The 21,444-nt window shown below is 46.3% G+C and overlaps 1 protein-coding gene across 1 annotated transcript; it reads right to left on the bottom strand.

Moving 5' to 3' along the window:
* Positions 1-4,725: 4,725 nt before the first annotated feature.
* LOC133550741 (uncharacterized) lies at positions 4,726-10,181 on the bottom strand. Its single transcript, XM_061896745.1, has 3 exons — positions 10,022-10,181; positions 6,575-6,654; positions 4,726-6,469 (listed from the first exon to the last, which is right to left on the bottom strand). The coding sequence occupies exons 2-3, from the start codon at positions 6,609-6,611 to the stop codon at positions 5,067-5,069; spliced, it is 1,440 nt and encodes a 479-aa protein (XP_061752729.1). The 5' UTR covers positions 6,612-6,654; positions 10,022-10,181; the 3' UTR covers positions 4,726-5,066.
* Between the last annotated feature and the right edge of the window lie 11,263 nt (positions 10,182-21,444).

The raw sequence follows: 21,444 nt of genomic DNA, 5'->3' as shown, positions 1-21,444 counted from the left end.
GTCACTATTATGTTAGATCCACTATGGACTGGACTCTCACACTATTATGTTAGATCCACTATGGACTGGACTCTCACTATTTTGTTAGATCCACTATGGACTGGACTTTCACACTATTATGTTAGATCCACTATGGACTGGACTCTCACACTATTATGTTAGATCCACTACGGACTGGACTCTCACTATTATGTTAGATTCTCTATGGACTGGACTCTCACTATTATGTTAGATCCACTATGGACTGGACTCTCACTATTATGTTAGATCCACTATGGACTGGACTCTCACTATTATGTTGGATCCACTACGGACTGGACTCTCACTATTATGTTGGATCCACTATGCACTGGACTCTCACTATTATGTTAGATCCACTACGGACTGGAATCTCACTATTATGTTAGATCCACTATGGACTGGACTCTCACTATTATGTTAGATCCACTATGGACTGGACTCTCACTATTATGTTAGATCCACTACAGACTGGACTCTCACTATTATGTTCGATCCACTATGGACTGGACTCTCACTATTATGTTAGATCCACTATGGACTGGACTTTCACACTATTATGTTAAATCCACTATGGACTGGACTTTCACACTATTATGTTAGATCCACTATGGACTGGACTCTCACTATTATGTTGGATCCACTACGGACTGGACTCTCACTATTATGTTAGATCCACTATGGACTGGAATCTCACTATTATGTTAGATCCACTATGGACTGGACTCTCACTATTATGTTAGATCCACTATGGACTGGACTCTCACTATTATGTTAGATCCACTATGGACTGGACTCTCACTATTATGTTAGATCCACTATGGACTGGACTTTCACACTATTATGTTAGATCCACTATGGACTGGACTTTCACACTATTATGTTGGATCCACTACGGACTGGACTCTCACTATTATGTTCGATCCACTATGGACTGGACTCTCACTATTATGTTAGATCCACTATGGACTGGATTCACACTATTATGTTAGATCCACTATGGACTGGACTTTCACACTATTATGTTAGATCCACTATGGACTGGACTTTCACACTATTATGTTAGATCCACTATGGACTGGACTCTCACTATTATGTTGGATCCACTACGGACTGGACTCTCACTATTATGTTGGATCCACTACGGACTGGACTCTCACTATTATGTTAGATCCACTATGGACTGGAATCTCACTATTATGTTGGATCCACTATGGACTGGACTCTCACTATTATGTTGGATCCACTACGGACTGGACTCTCACTATTATGTTAGATCCACTATGGACTGGAATCTCACTATTATGTTAGATCCACTATGGACTGGACTCTCACTATTATGTTAGATCCACTATGGACTGGACTCTCACTATTATATTAGATCCACTATGGACTGGACTCTCACTATTATGTTAGATCCACTATGGACTGGACTTTCACACTATTATGTTAGATCCACTATGGACTGGACTTTCACACTATTATGTTGGATCCACTACGGACTGGACTCTCACTATTATGTTCGATCCACTATGGACTGGACTCTCACTATTATGTTAGATCCACTATGGACTGGATTCACACTATTATGTTGGATCCACTATGGACTGGACTTTCACACTATTATGTTAGATCCACTATGGACTGGACTTTCACACTATTATGTTAGATCCACTATGGACTGGACTTTCACACTATTATGTTGGATCCACTACGGACTGGACTCTCACTATTATGTTCGATCCACTATGGACTGGACTCTCACTATTATGTTAGATCCACTATGGACTGGATTCACACTATTATGTTAGATCCACTATGGACTGGACTTTCACACTATTATGTTAGATCCACTATGGACTGGACTTTCACACTATTATGTTAGATCCACTATGGACTGGACTCTCACTATTATGTTGGCTCCACTACGGACTGGACTCTCACTATTATGTTAGATCCACTAAGGACTGGACTCTCAGTATTATGTTTAATCCACTATGGACTGGACTCTCACTATTATGTTAGATCCACTATGGACTGGACTCTCACTATTATGTTAGATCAACTTTGGACTGGACTCTCACACTATTATGTTAGATCCACTATGGACTGGACTCTCACTATTATGTTAGATCCACTATGGACTGGACTCTCACTATTATGTTAGACCCACTATGGACTGGACACTCTTTATTATGTTAGATCCACTATGGACTGGACTCTCACTATTATGTTAGATCCACTATGGACTGGACTGTCACTATTATGTTAGATCCACTATGGACTGGACTCTCACACTATTATGTTAGATCCACTATGGACTGGACTCTCACTATTATGTTAGATCCACTATGGACTGGACTTTCACACTATTATGTTAGATCCACTATGGACTGGACTCTCACACTATTATGTTAGATCCACTACGGACTGGACTCTCACTATTATGTTAGATTCTCTATGGACTGGACTCTCACTATTATGTTAGATCCACTATGGACTGGACTCTCACTATTATGTTAGATCCACTATGGACTGGACTCTCACTATTATGTTGGATCCACTACGGACTGGACTCTCACTATTATGTTGGATCCACTATGGACTGGACTCTCACTATTATGTTAGATCCACTACGGACTGGAATCTCACTATTATGTTAGATCCACTATGGACTGGACTCTCACTATTATGTTAGATCCACTATGGACTGGACTCTCACTATTATGTTAGATCCACTACAGACTGGACTCTCACTATTATGTTCGATCCACTATGGACTGGACTCTCACTATTATGTTAGATCCACTATGGACTGGACTTTCACACTATTATGTTAAATCCACTATGGACTGGACTTTCACACTATTATGTTAGATCCACTATGGACTGGACTCTCACTATTATGTTAGATCCACTATGGACTGGACTCTCACTATTATGTTGGATCCACTACGGACTGGACTCTCACTATTATGTTAGATCCACTACGGACTGGAATCTCACTATTATGTTAGATCCACTATGGACTGGACTCTCACTATTATGTTAGATCCACTATGGACTGGACTCTCACTATTATGTTAGATCCACTATGGACTGGACTCTCACTATTATGTTCGATCCACTATGGACAGGACTCTCACTATTATGTTAGATCCACTATGGACTGGACTTTCACACTATTATGTTAGATCCACTATGGACTGGACTTTCACACTATTATGTTGGATCCACTACGGACTGGACTCTCACTATTATGTTCGATCCACTATGGACTGGACTCTCACTATTATGTTGGATCCACTATGGACTGGATTCACACTATTATGTTAGATCCACTATGGACTGGACTTTCACACTATTATGTTAGATCCACTACGGACTGGACTCTCACTATTATGTTGGATCCACTACGGACTGGACTCTCACTATTATGTTAGATCCACTACGGACTGGAATCTCACTATTATGTTAGATCCACTATGGACTGGACTCTCACACTATTATGTTAGATCCACTATGGACTGGACTCTCACACTATTATGTTAGATCCACTATGGACTGGACTCTCACTATTATGTTAGATCCACTACGGACTGGACTCTCACTATTATGTTCGATCCACTATGGACTGGATTCACACTATTATGTTCGATCCACTATGGACTGGACTCTCACTTTTATGTTAGATCCACTATGGACTGGAATTTCACACTATTATGTTGGATCCACTATGGACTGGACTCTCACTATTATGTTAGATCCACTATGGACTGGACTCTCACTATTATGTTAGATCCACTATGGACTGGACTCTCACTATTATGTTAGATCCACTATGGACTGGACTCTCACTATTATGTTAGATCCACTATGGACTGGACTCTCACTATTATGTTCGATCCACTATGGACTGGACTCTCACTTTTATGTTAGATCCACTATGGACTGGAATTTCACACTATTATGTTGGATCCACTATGGACTGGACTCTCACTATTATGTTAGATCCACTATGGACTGGACTCTCACTATTATGTTAGATCCACTATGGACTGGACTCTCACTATTATGTTAGATCCACTATGGACTGGACTCTCACTATTATGTTAGATCCACTATGGACTGGACTCTCACTATTATGTTAGATCCACTATGGACTGGACTCTCACTATTATGTTAGATCCACTATGGACTGGACTCTCACTATTATGTTAGATCCACTATGGACTGGACTCTCACTATTATGTTAGATCCACTATGGACTGGACTCTCACTATTATGTTAGATCCACTATGGACTGGACTCTCACTATTATGTTAGATCCACTATGGACTGGACACTCACAGTATTATGCTAGACCCACTCGACGTCCATTGCACTGGTTGTACTAGAGGGCTCACCCACATCTGTGGTCCTCTCCAAGGTTTCTCATTGTCATCCCACTAGGTTGAGGTTTTCCTCGCCCTGATGTTGGATCTGAACCGAGGATGTCGTGGTGGCTTGGGCAGCCCTTTGAGACACTCCTAGTTTAGGGCTATTTGAATAAACATTGATTCATTGAGTGAAATGTAGATGTTTTATTGATTAATGTAAATATTTCAAAATTAAACGCAGATGCTTCGATGTTAAATGTTGTTGTTTTCAAATAAAATGTCAATGTTTTAGTGTTTAATAGTGGGAGTAAAAGTAAAGAATGGCAAGTTTGATTAGGTCATTTTTATTGATTGATGGATGCCAGAAGAAGCTTACAGAGAGTGACAGACAGCACAAAGTCCTTCTGATCTTCTATCAGATGTAATTCTCCAAAGAAGGAAACACCAACCCAGACTTTTCAACAATGACTAAAGTGTGTGAATACTGCCAAACATCACCATAGGTCAGCACTTCCCAACAACACCCGCCCCCTGAGGTCGTTAACAGAGTGACAGTGAGAACGGTAGAACAGGAACATGATCTCAGAAGTAAATGTCAAACTGATATCGCTGCACTTCTAATTACGATAAACAGCTGAGCGCTTTCTAAATTGTTAAGAGTTTAGCGGCTTAATGGGCGGTGGACACCTTCAATTTGACCACGCCGTCAACAACCTTGAAGGTAATGTGGCGGTTGTCATATTCTACGGGATTGCGAAGCCCAATGCAAACTTCAACGCCTTCGTCCAACAAAATATCGATGGCGGGTGCTGGATTACTTCCGTTTTCACTCCTGTCATCACCCCGGTCGTCACCCCCGTCGTCACCCCTGTCGTCACCCCTGTTGTCACTCCTGTCATCACCCAGGTCGTCACCCCTGACGTCACCGCCGACGTCACCGCCGACAACATCGCCAACATCACCGCCGACATCCTCGCCGACATCACCGCTGTCATCACCCCCGTCGTCACCCCCGTCGTCACCCCTGTCGTCGCCGCCGACATCACCGCCGACATCACCGTCGACATCACCGTCGTCATCACCCCCGTCATCACCGCCGACGTCACCGCCGACGTCACCGCCGACATCACCACCGACATCACCGCCGACATCACCGTCGACATCACCGTCGTCATCACCCCCGTCATCACCTCCGGCGTCACCCATGTCGTCACCCCTGTCGTCACCGTCGACGTCACCGCCGACAACATCGCCAACATCACCGCCGACATCCTCGCCGACATCATGGCCGACATCAACGCCGTCATCACCCCCGTCGTCACCCCCGTCGTCACCCCCGTCGTCACCCCTGTCGTCACCCCTGTTGTCACTCCCGTTTTCACTCCTGTCATCACCCAGGTCGTCACCCCCGTCGTCACCCCGGTCGTCACCCCCCTCATCACCGCCGACGTCACCGCCGACATCACCACCGACATCACCGCCGACATCACCGTCGACATCACCGTCGTCATCACCCCCGTCATCACCCCCGGCGTCACCCATGTCGTCACCCCTGTCGTAACCCCTGTCGTCACCGCCGACGTCACCGCCGACAACATCGCCAACATCACCGCCGACATCCTCGCCGACATCATGGCCGACATCACCCCCGTCGTCACCCCCGTCGTCACCCCCGTCGTCACCCCCGTCGTCACCCCCGTCGTCACCCCTGTCGTCGCCGCCGACGTCACCGCCGACATCACCGCCGACATCACCGCCGACATCACCGCCGACATCACCGTTGTCATCACCGCCGACATCACCGTTGTCATCACCACCGACATCACCGCCGACATCCTCGCCGACATCATGGCCGACATCACCCCCGTCGTCACCCCCGTCGTCACCCCCGTCGTCACCCCTGTCGTCGCCGCCGACGTCACCGCCGACATCACCGCCGACATCACCGTTGTCATCACCGCCGACATCACCGTTGTCATCACCGCCGACATCCTCGCCGACATCCTCGCCGACATCACCGCTGACATCACCGCCGACATCAACGAGATCGTCAGTAAATTTACTTTTTGTTCCTGTTGGATTGGAATGCCGTCACATACTTCCGGTGTACTTCAAGTATCGCAGTACAGTGTGTACAGTTCTGTACGTCATGTCCGCTTTAGCGCCGGAGGACTTACCGACAAGCAGAAGCAGAAGGAGGAAAATCTTGATCATGGTTGTTTTTGTGTGTCCTGCGATGACCGAGAAGAAGTACGTCCTGTAAGACAGTGAAACACAAGACTGAATGCTTGACAGAAGGTAGGTGGTGTCCATCAGAAGATGTTCAGTGCTCAGGAAGACCATGGACACCTCTATCTAAACCATGTTGCTCTACCAGAGACCATCCATCTACCCATCCATCTTTTTCCGCTTATCCGAGGTGGGGTCGCGGGGGGCAGCAGCCTAAGCAGGGAAGCCCAGACTTCCCTCTCCCCAGCCACTTGGTCCAGCTCTTCCCGGGGGATCCTGAGGCGTTCCCAGGCCCGCCAGGAGGCATAGTCTTCCCAACGTGCTCTGGGTCTTCCCGTGGCCTCCTACTGGTTGGACGTGGCATCCTGACCAGATGCCCTAACCACCTCATCTGGCTCCTCTCCATGTGGAGGAGTAGTGGCTTTACTTTGAGTTCCTCCCGGATGACAGAGCTTCTCACCCTATCTCTAAGGGAGAGACCCGCCACACGGCGGAGGAAACTCATTTGGGCCGCTTGTACCCGTGATCTTGTCCTTTCGATCATAACCCAAAGCTCATGACCATAGGTGAGGATGGGAACGTAGGTCGACCGGTAAATTGAGAGCTTTGCCTTCCGGCTCAGCTCCCTCTTCACCACAGCGTCCGCATTACTGAAGACGCCGCACCGATCCGCCTGTCGATCTCACCATCCACTCTTCCCTCACTCGTGAACAAGACTCCTAGGTACTTGAACTCCTCCACTTGGGGCAGGGTCTCCCCCCCAACCCGGAGATGGCACTCCACTCTTTACCAGAGCCACGGTTCACTATTGTGTGTCCCTGAAACTCTGTAGTCCCCAAGGACTCAACTACAGCTCACCCCTCTGGAAATTCTAGAAACCGAAAGCTGAACAAGGTTCCTTATGAACGCTGACTGATTGAACACAGTCGGGGCCTTTCTGAAAGTTTTATTGGAATACGATAGCCATCGTTACATTTTGCAGGAATATCTGACATCCGGGCAGCACGGTGGAAGAGGGGTTAGTGCATTTGCCTCACAATACAAAGGTACTGAGTAGTCCTGAGTTCAATCATGGGCGCAGGATCTTTCTGTGTGGAGTTTGCATGTTCTCCCCGTGACTGCGTGGGTTCTACTCCGGGTACTCTGGCTTCCTCCCACCTCCAAAGACATGCACCTGGGGATAGGCCCCTCCCACCCCCAAAGACATGCACCTGGGGATAGGTTGATTGGCAACACTAAATGGGCCCAAAGGTGTGAATGTTGTCTGTCCATCTGTGTTGGCCCTGTGACGAGGTGGCGACTTGTACAGGGTGTACGCCGTCTTCCGGTCGAATGCAGCTGAGATAGGCTCCAGCGGCACCCGGCGTCCCCAAAAAGGGACAAGTGGTAGGAAAATGGATGGATGGATCTGACGTCCATTCAGTGTTTTAGCTACTTCTAAATCACTACTCCTTGTCTCCGTAGGAAGATACAATAGCTCACCAGAGTCAAAATGGAAACAAACGCCATGGGTGGATCTACACCTAATGATACCAAGTACAGGAGCGTATCGAGTCGATACAAGTTAAAAGTCAAAGTTAAAGTACCAATGATTGTCACACACATACTAGGTGTGGTGAAATTTGACCCATCCCCTTGTTCACCCCCTGGAAGGTGAGGGGAGCAGTGGGCAGCAGCGATGCCGCGGCCGGGAATCATTTCTGGTGATTTAACCCCCAATTCCAACCCTTGATGCTGAGTGCCTAGCAGGGCGGCAATGGCTCCCATTTTTATAGTCTTTGGTATGACTCGGCCGGGGTTTGAACCCACAACCTACCCATCTCAGGGCGGACACTCCAACCACTAGGCCACTGCGTAGGTAACTAACTTACTACTAAAAGACAAGTTGTCTGGTATGTTCACTATTTTATTCAAGGCCTTAACTGCAATAAGACATAAATGTTTCATGTATGCTAACATTTTTTTGTTACGATTTAGCCAATAATGCAATTTTTTTGTGGTACCCTTTATTTAGAAAAGTACGGAAATGATTTTAGTACCGGAAAATATTGGTATCGTTACAACACTACTATTATCTTTGTTACAAGCTGGGAAAGTAATCGGTGACACGTCGTTTGTGTTATTAGCCTCAAGCCTAGTGACCCTATGCTACTGCTAACAGGCTCACGCTAACCCACATGTGTTTATCATTTACCACAAATTTTTGACTGCTGGACCCTGTGGACAAAGCCTTACTTTTTCTGTAGAACCTAGTCAAGGAATCGTTGCTTTTGGACCAGATGTTCCTCCGAGGGAATTTAAATTGACGGTCAACCCCAAGTTCTTTAGATGACACATAAGCTGATTTTAAATGAAACCAACCCCCTTCAGAGCGAATCCCCATATCGGTTCTTCTGCCGGACAGGGAGAGATAAGAAGGGAGTTCTCACAGCCCCAAAAAAGTCTACGGGCTATAAAGCATTTTCCGTTCGGGCTCCAGTACTCTGGAATGCCCTCCCAGTAACAGTTCGAGATGCCACCTCAGTAGAAGCATTTAGGTCTCACCTTAAAACTCATTTGTATACTCCAGCCTTTAAATAGACCCCCTTTTTAGACCAGTTGATCTGCCGTTTCTTTTCTTTTTCTCCTATGTCCCACTCCCCCTTGTGGAGGGGGTCCGGTCCGATTGTCCATGGATGAAGTTCTGGCTGTCGAGAGTCGGGACCCTGTGTATCGACTGAGGACATCTCTGCGCTGCTGATCCGCCTCCGCTTGGGATGGTTTCCTGCTGGCTCCACTGTGGACAGGACTCTCGCTGCTGTGTTGGATCCGCTTTGGACTTGACTCTCGCGGCTGTGTTGGATCCACTATGGATTGAACTTTCACAGTATCATGTTAGACCCGCTCGGCATCCATTGCTTTCGGTCCCCTGGGGGGGAGGGGGGGATTGCCCATATATGTGGTCCTCTCCATGGTCCTTCCTTGCCCCTATGTGGGACCTACCGAGGATGTGGTAGTGGTTTGTGTTGTGATTTGTGCAGCCCTTTGAGACACTAGTGATTTAGGGTTATATAAATAATCATTGACTGATTAAATTACGGCTAGTCTTCTCATTCCTACAGCTTCAAGGTTAACACATGCACACTACTAGCTGTTTTCAAATATGACAATGGAGAAAAGAAACAACTCTTGAATATGAATTTATGTAGATATCTATCTCCGTCAGAATCAATACGTCTCTGGTCTGACCTGTAGAAACTACCTGAACTAAAGGCTCCAGAAACCGAGAGTAACTAATCCTTTGATGGACAAGGCTAATGTCCGAGAGTACCATGGTCCTCTGGGCATGCACAACACACACCACATTTTTCAACAACCCTCTTTATCCTGGAATCCAAGACAAAGAAATGACTCACCGCACTGAACAAGGTCTGCCGGTAGGGTTTGGACTGGAGCTTTCCTCGACTCTTTGTGTCCTTGTCTCCGTCCCTGCCTTTATAAAGAGCCGGGCATCTCAATCTGTCCCCTTCATCGAGTGGTTTGAGCAGAACAGGTTTGGTATGATTTATGATGGTGACTGACAACTGAATGGGAAATCTTTAGTTTTGCTTATCGGGGATTACAAACCTGTGGATATGATTGTGTGGGTAATGAACAGTTTGCGACACACCTGAACGATTTCATTAAAGGTAAATATTGTCTTTAAAATTAAATTATTCCGTCAGGAGAGTTCCTTAAGGAAAATTAAAATTTTCAGCACAATCCCATTCAAGATCAGACAAACATTACAGGGAGACAGAATTGGATCGCTGACGGGTCTGCCGGCTTCCAGCGCCCCTTACAAAAAAGATGAGATACAGGTAAACAATCAACCTATCCCCAGGTGCATGTCTTTGGAGGTGGGAGGAAGCTGGAGTACCCGGAGGGAACCCTCAGTCACTGATAACAAAAAAAACTGTAAAATTTCCTTTCATGCCCTAATACCCTACTGTGCTATAGTACCCTTCAAATGCAATACGTCCGACACTGATTGTTATTTATTACTTCAGTACTCTTGATTTGTTTTTTTTCCCTTGGCCTCAGTCTGCACCCCTTCTCCAGGGCCCAGGCTAAGACTTGCCCCCACCCCCCCATTGTTTACCTGTATCTCATCTTTTTTGTAAGGGGCGCTGGAAGCCGGCAGACCCGTCAGCGATCCTGTTCTGTCTCCCTGTAATGTTTGTCTGATCTTGAATGGGATTGTGCTGAAAATTAGAATTTTCCTGAAGGAACTCTCCTGACGGAATAAATAAAGTACTGGCTAATCTAATCCATCTAATTGTATCTTGTTCTGTATATTGTACTGTACAGTATATTGTATTTCTATAGTGTTTTGTATATTGTACAGGATTGCTTATTATTTTTATTGGATAGTAGTCTGTTTATTTCAACTGTTAGTTTTTTTGTGTTATCTATTTCAACCCATATTTGTTCCGACTACCGCACCTTAAATTGGAGTCTTTAATCTTGTTATATGCAAATATAATGACAATAAAGTCCATTCTATTCTATACTGTCCCACATTGAGTTCATCCATCCATCCATTCATTTTCTACCGCTCGACCCTAGGCTCGAGCCTATCTAAGCTGTGGGGTACACCCTGGAAAAGTCGCCACCTCATCACAGGACCAACACAGATTGACAAACTTCACACTCGCATTCACACACTAGGGACCATTTAGTGTTGCCAATCAACCTATCCCCAGGTGCATGTCTTTGGAGGTGGGAGGAAGCCGGAGTACTCGGAGGGAACCCACGCAGTCACGGGGTGAACATGCAAACTCCACACAGAACGATCCTTAGTGCAGGATCGAATCCAGGACCTTCGTATTTTGAGGCAGATGCACTAACCCTTCTTACACCGTGCTGCCCAGTTCAGTTTCAGTTCAGTTCAGTTTATTTATTTACATAGCACATAGTTCCCCTGTAAGCCCGGCAATCAGGTTTGACAAGTCTTTTATTTTCATACGGCAGTATGGTTTGCTTTACAGCAAAACGTCTCTCTGACTTTTCAGTCGGGCGTGTCTCTGTTTTTCCCTCCTTTAGTCTCATGCACCTGCTCACCAGCAACTCGGTCCAGCCGAATGGATTTGATCCCCAAAAATCCGTACAGCTCCTTTATCGTCCGTGACATAAAGGATGTGCCCTGTTCAGTCAGAATCTCTTTCGGGATTCCAACTCGGGAGACGACCTGAAACAGCGCTTGCGCTAAACTCTTTGCAGAGTTGGAGAATACTGGCACTGCTTTGGGATAACGAGTTGCGTAATCCACTAGGAGCAGCGCAAAACGATATCCCCGTGTGCTCTGGTAAAATGGTCGGACGAGGTCCATGCCAATCCGCTCAAACGGGACCTCCATGAGTGGCAATGGCCGCAAAGGTGCCCTGGGGTTGGCCGCCGGATTGACCAGCTGGCAGTCCGGGCAGGCCGCACACCAGCGGCGCACATCTGCCCGGAGGGTGAGAAGTTCAGTCACCTGAGAAAGACCCGGAAAAGAGCCGCTGCTCCTTCGCTTGGAAAGGAGCCAGCTTATGTGGTTCGGGCATCATGTGCGGATGCCTCACGAGCGTCTCCCTAGGTAGGTCCTCGTTGCACGTCCCACTGGCAAGAGATCCGATGGGGGGATTAAATCTCCTCTCTGGCCTGGGAACGCTTTGGGATCCCCCAGCTGGAGCTCTTGTCCCCGCGATCCCATTCCTGATAAGCAGTTTAAGATGGATGGATGGATGTTTGTTTGACCAAATTCGACAATTTATGTTTTATTTTAGTTTGAGTATAAAAAATAGGCCCCGTACAGATAGGGTCAGAAGGTCGGTCACCTGAGAGAGACTCGGAGTCGAGCCGCTGCTCCTTCGCTTGGAAAGGAGCCAGCTTATGTGGTTCGGGCATCTCGTGCGGGTGCCTGACGAGCGTCTCCCTAGGGAGGTCCTCCTTGAACGTCCCACTGGGAGGAAACCCGAGGGCAACCCAAGGACCAGATGGGGGGATTACATCACCTCTCTGGCCTGGGAACGCTTCGGGATCCCCCAGCTGGAGCTCTTGTCCACACGATCCCATTCCTGATAAGCAGTTTAAGATGGATGGATGGATGTCCTTGCAGCATGTTTGTTTGACCAAAGTCGACAATTTATGTTTTATTTTAGTTTGAGTATAAAAAATCGGCCCCGTACAGATAGGGTCACCCGAGAGAGACTCGGAGTCGAACCGCTGCTCCTTCGCTTGGAAAGGAGCCAGCTTATGTGGTTCGAGCATCTCGTGCGGGTGCCTCACGAGGGTCTCCCTAGGGAGGTCCTCCTTGAACGTCCCACTGGGTGGAGACCCGAGGGCAACCCAAGGACCAGATGGGGGGATTACATCACCTCTCTGGCCTGGGAACGCTTTATGATCCCCCAGGGGGAAGTTGCGAATGTTGCTCTGGAGAGGGAAGTCTGGGGGTCTCTGCTGCTGCTGTCCCCAAGCGGTTGATGATGGATGGATGTATTTCCCATGAATTTGGCTTTACCAGAAACCTGAAAACCCCTCAGTTTCCTCAAGAAAAACACCCTCTGATTGGCCTTCTTACAAATACGGTCAGTGTTGGCATCAAAGGTCACTTTATTGTCTAAAATTGTGCCTAGATACCTCTATTCACGGACTATCTCAACGACAGACGTGTGGCTCTATTCAGGTCTATATTTACACAAAAGGTGCAACAAATTACAAGGCGCAATTTTTTCTAAATATAAAACAATTCCCTGTGGTCTAGATCACATGTAACGGGGCTTCTTTGGTCAAAATGTTGCATTGATTATGTTTTACAGATGCTTTCAAGATGCTCTGTTTTATTTATGCAGATCCCAAATCCACATTCGCAGGAACCAACAAGTAAGAGAAGTCGGTTTTGCATAAAATTGCAAAACAAAATGCCGGATCATGTCTGCTATTAGGTGCTAGTTTGCGGTCCTTATAGACACGCCTTAACAACACCGTACGTTGAAGCCAGTACGTCTGACAATGGTAACTGTAATACTCCAACAATCCATCTAGCGGTTTGGGCTTCATAGCTTACCAAAGTCATACTAAAACATCTATAGTCTCGATGAAACCGCAAAGTTTCGGGCTTGCTTGCTCGCGTCTATCGTTTATGTGAGACTCCCGGCTAATCTCATCAAGAAGTGAGGACCACCACCACTGGACTGGACTTCTAAGTCCAGTCCAGTAGTTTGATGAGGTGAACACTCAGGTGGTTTAACATATTTAAGTCCAATTACTTAATTACTGCTGCTATTTCTCAGACATGTAAGTGGTTTAATTGGACTATGACTATGTTGTCAGGCAGCATTTCCATCAATGGGTTTTTTGTTAGGGTAATGAGTTGTGCATTTCCAGGGTGTCTCCATTTGTTTGTTTGACGTACATTGTTTGACTTGCAACCATGGAAGTTTCCATGAAACGCCCGGTTCACTTACAAAAGCCAGAAGCTGTGAAGTTAAACTTAGAATTTAATGGCAGCAACACATTGCAAAAAAGGCTTTTTTTTAATCAGTGTGTTACATGGCTTTTCAGCAACTTGCTGGCCATCCATCTTCTTCCCCTTATCTGAGCTAGGGTCGCCATGGAATCCCAGACTTTCCTCTCCACAGCCACTTCGTCCAGCTCTTCCCAGGAAATCCCGAGGCGTTCCCAGGCCAGCCGGGAGTCATAGTCTTCTCAACGTGTCCTGGGTCTTCCCCGTGGCCTAAACACCTCCCTAGGGAGGCGTTCGGGTGGCATCCTGACCAGATGCCCGAACCACCTCATCTGGCTCCTCTCCATGTGGAGGAGCAGCGGCTTTACTTTGACTTCCTCCCGGACGGCAGAGCTTCTCACCTTATCTCTAAGGGAGAGCCGCACCACCCGGGGGAGGACACTCATTTCGGTGTCTTGTACCCGTGATCTTGTCCTTTCGGTCATAACCCAAAGCTCATGACCATAAGTGGGGATGGGAACGTAGATCAACCGGTAAATTGAGAGCTTTGCCTTCCGGCTCAGCTCCTTCTTCACCACAACGGATCCATACAGCGTCCGCATTACTGAAGACGCCACACCTGTCCATCTCCCGATCTCACTCGTGAACAAGACTCTGAGGTACTTGAAGTCCTCCACTTGGGGCAGGGTCTCCTCCCCAACCCAGAAATGGCACTCCACCCTTTTCCAGGCGAGAACCATGGACTCGGACTTGGAGGTGCTGATTCCCATCCCGGTGTCTTCACGCTCAGCTGCGAACCGATCCAGTGAGAGCTGAAGATCCTGGCCAGTTGAAACCATCAGGACCACGTCATCTGTAAAAAAGCAGAGATCTAATCCTGCAGCCACCAAACCGGATCCCCTTCAACGTCTTGACTGCCTCTAGAAATTTCTAGGCACATTATTTGCAGATTATAGTTATGGATTTCAATCAATCAATGTTTATTTATATAGCCCCAAATCACAAATGTCTCAAAGGACTGCACAAATCATTACGACTACAACATCCTCGGAAGAACCCACAAAAGGGCAAGGAAAACTCACACCCAGTGGGCAGGGAGAATTCACATCCAGTGGGACGCCAGTGACAATGCTGACTATGAGAAACCTTGGAGAGGACCTCAGATGTGGGAAACCCCCCCCCCTCTAGGGGACCGAAAGCAATGGATGTCGAGCGGGTCTAACATGATACTGTGAAAGTTCAATCCATAGTGGCTCCAACACAGCCGCGAGAGTTCAGTTCAAAGCGGATCCAAGACAGCAGCGAGAGTCCCGTCCACAGGAAACCATCTCAAGCGGAGGCGGATCAGCAGCGTAGAGATGTCCCCAACCGATACACAGGCGAGCGGTCCATCCTGGGTCCCGGCGAGCAGTCCATCCTGGGTCTCGGCTCTGGACAGCCAGTACTTCATCCATGGTCATCGGACCGGACCCCCTCCACAAGGGAGGGGGGGACATAGGAGAAAGAAAAGAAGCGGCAGATCAACTGGTCTAAAAAGGAGGTCTATTTAAAGGCTAGGGTATACAGATGAGTTTTAAGGTGAGACTTAAATGCTTCTACTGAGGTAGCATCTCGAACTGTTACCGGGAGGGCATTCCAGAGTACTGGAGCCCGAACGGAAAACGCTCTCTATTTGCAAAAAATATTTTTTGGGACCGATTAGGTGAACTTGCCTAATATCTCATGACACACTGGTGGAAGTTTCATTTTGTTCAGGTTTATTTGAAATATGGACCGATCCAGAAACATAGAAATCTGAAACAGTCATTCAATGTATGGCCAATTTACAACAAAAACAACAACAGAGCTCTAACATTGAAATAGGAAAATAAAATGAATTAAAGCTGCAAGCAGCGATGGATGGGACCGCTTTGGCTGCTTCCCCCGCGACCCAAGCCTGGATAAGCGGTAGAAGATGGATGGATGGATTATTACACAGAGAAAATGTTGTTTACATATGTATAACAGTTGTACAGTGGCTTGGGCATTTTTATAAGGATGCCTTGGTGCCCCTATTTTGAGACTGTAATGCATTGTGAAAGGAATGCAGCTTTTGTATTGAAGTGGGAATAGCAAACTTCCTGTTGGTTTTAGTTGGGGCGGTCAGTGTATTAAATATAGGTCTCAGTGAGACCTACATTGAGGTTTTTGTTTCCTGTGTGTACGACAGTCCTACAGTTTTGTCTGAGCAGAAAGCCACCATTTTGTGACAACAGCAGCAGCGCAATGGTTCTTTGTGGGCTCATAAAATCCAAACCGGGGTAGTAATTAATTTTTTCTTTAACTTTTAATCAGAAGGGTTCAATCTATCTTCTGTGTTTATTTGAAGCCGAAACTACAAACGGCCTCAGAGGAGATAATGTTAGAAAAAAAAAGAGAATTTTTTTAGCCAACTTTTGTTTTGTAGTGGGAATAGCAAACTTCCGGTTGATTTTAGCCGGGGGGTCTCAGTGGATGAAATATAGGTTTAACTGAGACCTACGTAGTGGTTTTTGTTTCATGTTTCCACGACATTCCTACTGGAAGTTACAGACAGTTTTATCTGTGTTTTCTTCCTTTGGGGCACAATTTTGAGGAGGAGTCAATGATAATGATACTAGTAATAATACAGACCAATAATAACACCGACAAAAGGCAATCTAGATAACAACCAATTAGTGAAAATTAGTAAAAACTAAACATGGGAACACGATTGTTGCTCAACTAGCCACAATTGTGTTTGTTTTTCGAAAGTGACAAATGCAGGTATACTTTTCAAAGTGTCAGGTCGAGAGTTCCATAGTTGTGATCCTTTGATTGAAAGGGCAGGATGGGCAAAAAGACGTCCTACGGAATGGAACTCAACAGTTGCCTTTTGACTTTGCTTGGGTGGTAGATCTGCTACCAATTTGCTGTCTTGTAATTAGAGTTATTTAAGCATTTAAAACCAGTTTGACTGTGTGCAACAACATGAAATTGGTCAAACCTCAAATAGCGTATGTAGTTAGAATTTGGCAATGATGATATGGTACACTCTTCTTGTCTCGGACTTTCAAGGCGCGGGTATCGAGACACTCAGTGGTCTTGATTGAGGACTGGTGTGCCTGGGACCACGTAGTTAAGCCATAGGAGATGTGTGAAAGAACCATTGAATTCTTCGAGGTAAAAGCACAGCTGAGAGTTAAGCAGTTTCTTGTCATCTTAAAACAGCCTAGCCTTCAGGGTTTTACACATTTTCTTAATGTGACTTTTGAAATTCAGCTGATAGTCTGGAAAATATAATTATAATAGATTTTATATGTAAAAGCAATTTACATTGAGCACGCATATACATAAAAAAAGTTTTTTTTTTTTTTTTTTAAAAGCATCCACAGTCTGTGGTGCCCTCAGGGGGTCAGGGAGAGGGTTCCACAGACTGGGAGCAGCGAAGCAGAAGGACCGGTCTCCCATTGTTCGGATCTTTGTCCTCAGAGGTTAGAGGAGGTTAACCTGTCCGGAGCGGAGGATTTGAGGGTGAGCAGTTCTTTGAGGTAGAGAGAGGGCATTTCCACGGAGGCACTGGTGAGTAAGTAAAGAGACTTTGTATTCAATCCTGAGTGGAACAGGAAGCCAGTGAAGGGATTTGAGAACTGGTGTGGTCGTATTTCCGCACTCTCATCAGGTTCCTAGCAGCACTATTTTGTAAGTACTACAGCTTCTGGATGTTCTTGCTGGGGATCCCAACAAGAGGTGAGTTGCAGTAGTCTATGATTACACCCAAATATTTTACTTTAGGTACTTGTTCAATGAGGTCCTCATTCATTTTTATATTCTTGTTTGTTTCAGGTAGCTTTTTTATGGCGAAGCAGACAGAGTTTGTCTTTTTAGTGTTTAGGGTTGAACAGGATGATGCCAGCCAAGCTGCTATTTTGTCTAATTTACCATTTAACTTCTCAGCAACTACAGTACTGGTCTTACCAGTTGTATATACGACCGTGTCATCCGCATACATCTGTAGATTGTTGCGTTTTGGACCAGATGTTCCTCCGAGGGAATGTAAGTTGCTGGTCAATCCCAAGTTCTTTTGATGACGCATGAGCTGGTTTTAAATGATAGCCCAGAACAGAATAGGTATTTTGCAATTTATTCCAAAGCTTTGGAGAGACCAACCTAAAAATCAACACTTTCAATTTGCATCGCCCAGTAATGATCTGAAAAACCCTACGGTTTTGATTTTACGAGCATTCAAAGAACTTCTGCGCTGATGCTGCTGCGCTGCTGCTGTCTCAAGATGGCCGCCTAAAAGCAGGAAGCACCAGCGTGACCACACATCGCAGAGAAGGTAGGTACTGTGCGGGTAAAGATATGTTGACTGGGTGAAAGAAGGAGGCACCAGTTTGACTCCAGGATACAGAGAAGGTAGGTAACGTGCAGGTAAAGATATGTTGTCTGGGTGATGGCAGGAAGCACCAGCATGTATGGGTGACAGAAAGAAGCACCAGTGTGACCCCAGGATGCAGGGAAGGTAGGTAATGTGCAGGTAAAGATATGTTGAATGGGTAAAGGCAGGAAACACCAGCAAAAGTCGGTCCCGTCCATCGCTGCTTGCAGCTTTAATTTATAAATGAAATGGTAAATGGCGACAAGCGTTAGAAAATGGAATAATTAATGGAAAAGATGGACTTTTATGAAAAGGTTTAGGTTTAGTATTAGGTTACTTTTATCAAGCCCTGTTCGCACGGGCATGTTTTAAGGAGCTGTTGTATATTTGTGGATCGTGTCACTCTCCCAGGACAGAGTGACTGTGTGATGGGGGATGAGCCAAGAAGACGCCAACGAGGAATCGCCGAAAACAAAGCTTTATTTGTTTCAGCCAGCCTCAAACTGGAACTGCAGCTTCCAGGAGAAAGAGTATGGGCCTAATTACTCTCTTGATGATCTCTCGACAAAGACCCCCAGTCTTCGTAACTCTAGCCTTTGGAGGCGGCCAGTCCGGACAAACGTAAGTTTGTTGTTTGGCCAGTCAATCTATTTCCTGACCTTATTCCTCAGCTCAGTTTGAGTCGGGTGACCTCCCGACACCTGACTTCTACTCCTACCTGGGGGGCTCCTTCCAGATGTTGCTAATGGGTTTATAATCACTCCTAAAATCCAAGCCAGCATTCCTTTTGGACTCCAATTGTCCTGGGGACAAGAGCCACCACTGTCTTGATGAACTGTGATGGACATCTTCAACCCAAGCTTTCTAAAGGGATATTTCGTGAATAGAATAATCCCCTAAAAGAATCTGTTAGCAAATACCAATACATGCTAGTTCACAATCATATAAGAAAACGGTACACGGTATAATTTACCCCAGAGGGAACAGTAACGCTTCAGCATTCCAGCCAACGTTCTGGGTGTCCAGAGATGATCATTAGAACGGGTTCCTCAGTGGGGAAAGTCTGTCAAAGCCGACTTATTACCGTGGGGACAAGAATTCCACTACTTCTTCATAACAATGTCATCACCGTGATAGAATGTGATCTGTGTGTGTGTGGTAGGGACCAGCGAATGTCAACACCATCAAGGTTCCTCGTGCACCCTGGTCTAGACCCAGGACATGTTGGAAAGGCTGTGCCTCCTAGCTGAACACACAAGTGCAGTACGCAAGATTGTAGACAGTGGCTAAATTCCATCTTTCGTCTAAACATAGGAGCAGAACAGCAACTAACCACAGGACGAAGCTCTTCGTGATGGTGGGAGTCAGTGCCACAAGATGGTAGTCATGATAGCAGGATGGGGGTGATGTCTTTGGCACGGGTGTGATGGTGGGGGCTTTTAAAACTTGATGGCTTGCTTCAAGGAGGTGTTAAAGATGTCTGTGAAGACCTCCTTCGGTTCCTCCGCAAAGTCCTTCAACACAACTACCGGGGTTGTTGTCTGGGCCGGTTGTTTTCCGGGTATTGATGGTGGAGAGTGTCCCCTTCACGCTAATGGACACGGGGTGAGGTCGCGGTTAGGGGATGGGGGTTTTCTGTGTGCCCACATCGAAGCGTGCAAAGAAAATGTTCAGGTTGTTGAGTTGAGAGATGTTGCTTTTGCAGTTCTGTGTTGCGGGCTTGTAGTCTGAGGTCAATGTTTTTTTTTTATAAAGCCCTAAATCACAAGTGTCTCAAAGGGCTGAACAAGCCACAACGGCATCCTCGGTTCCCCAGCACCTCCAACACCCTCAAATCTAGACTCCAAAAATCCCAGGACAAGCTAGTCAGGTTACTTGTAGACTTCCACCCCAGATCACACCTGAGTGAAAGAACACCTCCAGACAACTTTAACCCTAAACTAGCACCCTCTTTCCTCCACATCCCACCTCCCCGGATTGTAAATAATCAAATGTACATGCTTGTTCTTATGCTTTCTGAAAGGTCAACCAAAGAACGAGATTTCTCTACAGAATCTCCTCTCTGGTCAACAAAAGCACCTTGAAGATTCTAGCGGGAACTCTCGTTCAACCCTTCTTCGGTTACGCTTGCACCTCCTGGTACCCCAGCACCTCCAAAACCCTAAAATCTAGACTCCAAACATTCCAGGACAAACTGTTTAGCTTACTTCTAGACCTCCACCCCAGATCAAACCTCACTCCTACCCACTTCTCCAAAGTGGGCTGGCTCAGGGTGGAGGACAGAGTCAAACAACTTGCACTGAGCCTGGTCTATAAAATCCGCTATACCTCCCTGATACCGAAGTACATGTCAAACTACTTCCTTAAATGGCCGCCATAACCACAACACCAGGGGGAACTCCACAAAACACGTCAAACCCAGATTCCGATCTAACAAAGGTCTTAAGTCAATCTCCTTTTATGCCACATCAATGTGGAATGCACTCCCAACAGGTATAAAAGAAAGTGCCTCTCTACCCCCCTAAAACAACACCCTAAAATAACACCCTCCCCCCTCCACATCCCACCTCCCCGGATTGTAAATAATCAAATGTAAATAATCAAATGTACATACTTGTTCTTATGCTTTCTGAAAGGTCAACCAAAGAACGAGATTTCTCTACAGAATCGCCTCTCTGGTCAACAAAAGCACCTTGAAGATTCTAGCGGGGAATTCTCATTCAACCCTTTTTCGGTTACGCTTGCACCTCCTGGAACCCCAGCACCTTTAAAACCCTCAAATCTAGACACCAAATATCCCAGAACAAGTTAGTCAGGTTACTTCTAGACCTCCACTCCAGATCAAACCTCACTCCTACCCACTTCTCCAAAGTGGGCTGGCTCAGGGTGGAGGACAGAGTCAAACAACTTGCACTGAGCCTGGTCTATAAAATCCGCTATACCTCCCTGATACCCAAGTACATGTCAAACTACTT

The sequence above is a fragment of the Nerophis ophidion genome, linkage group LG04, assembly GCF_033978795.1.
Source record: "Nerophis ophidion isolate RoL-2023_Sa linkage group LG04, RoL_Noph_v1.0, whole genome shotgun sequence".
NCBI classification, from domain to species: Eukaryota; Metazoa; Chordata; class Actinopteri; order Syngnathiformes; family Syngnathidae; genus Nerophis; species Nerophis ophidion.
This window is presented reverse-complemented; position numbering and strand designations above follow the sequence as displayed.

Bases quoted from the DNA above. Each gene is read 5' to 3' on its own strand.
- LOC133550741 (XM_061896745.1), bottom strand. From the start codon at position 6,611: ATGATCAAGATTTTCCTCCTTCTGCTTCTGCTTGTCG. The intron at 6,470-6,574 runs GTAAGTCCTCCG...CCAATCCAACAG, and splicing joins CCTTCTGCTTCTGCTTGTCG to GAACAAAAAGTAAATTTACT.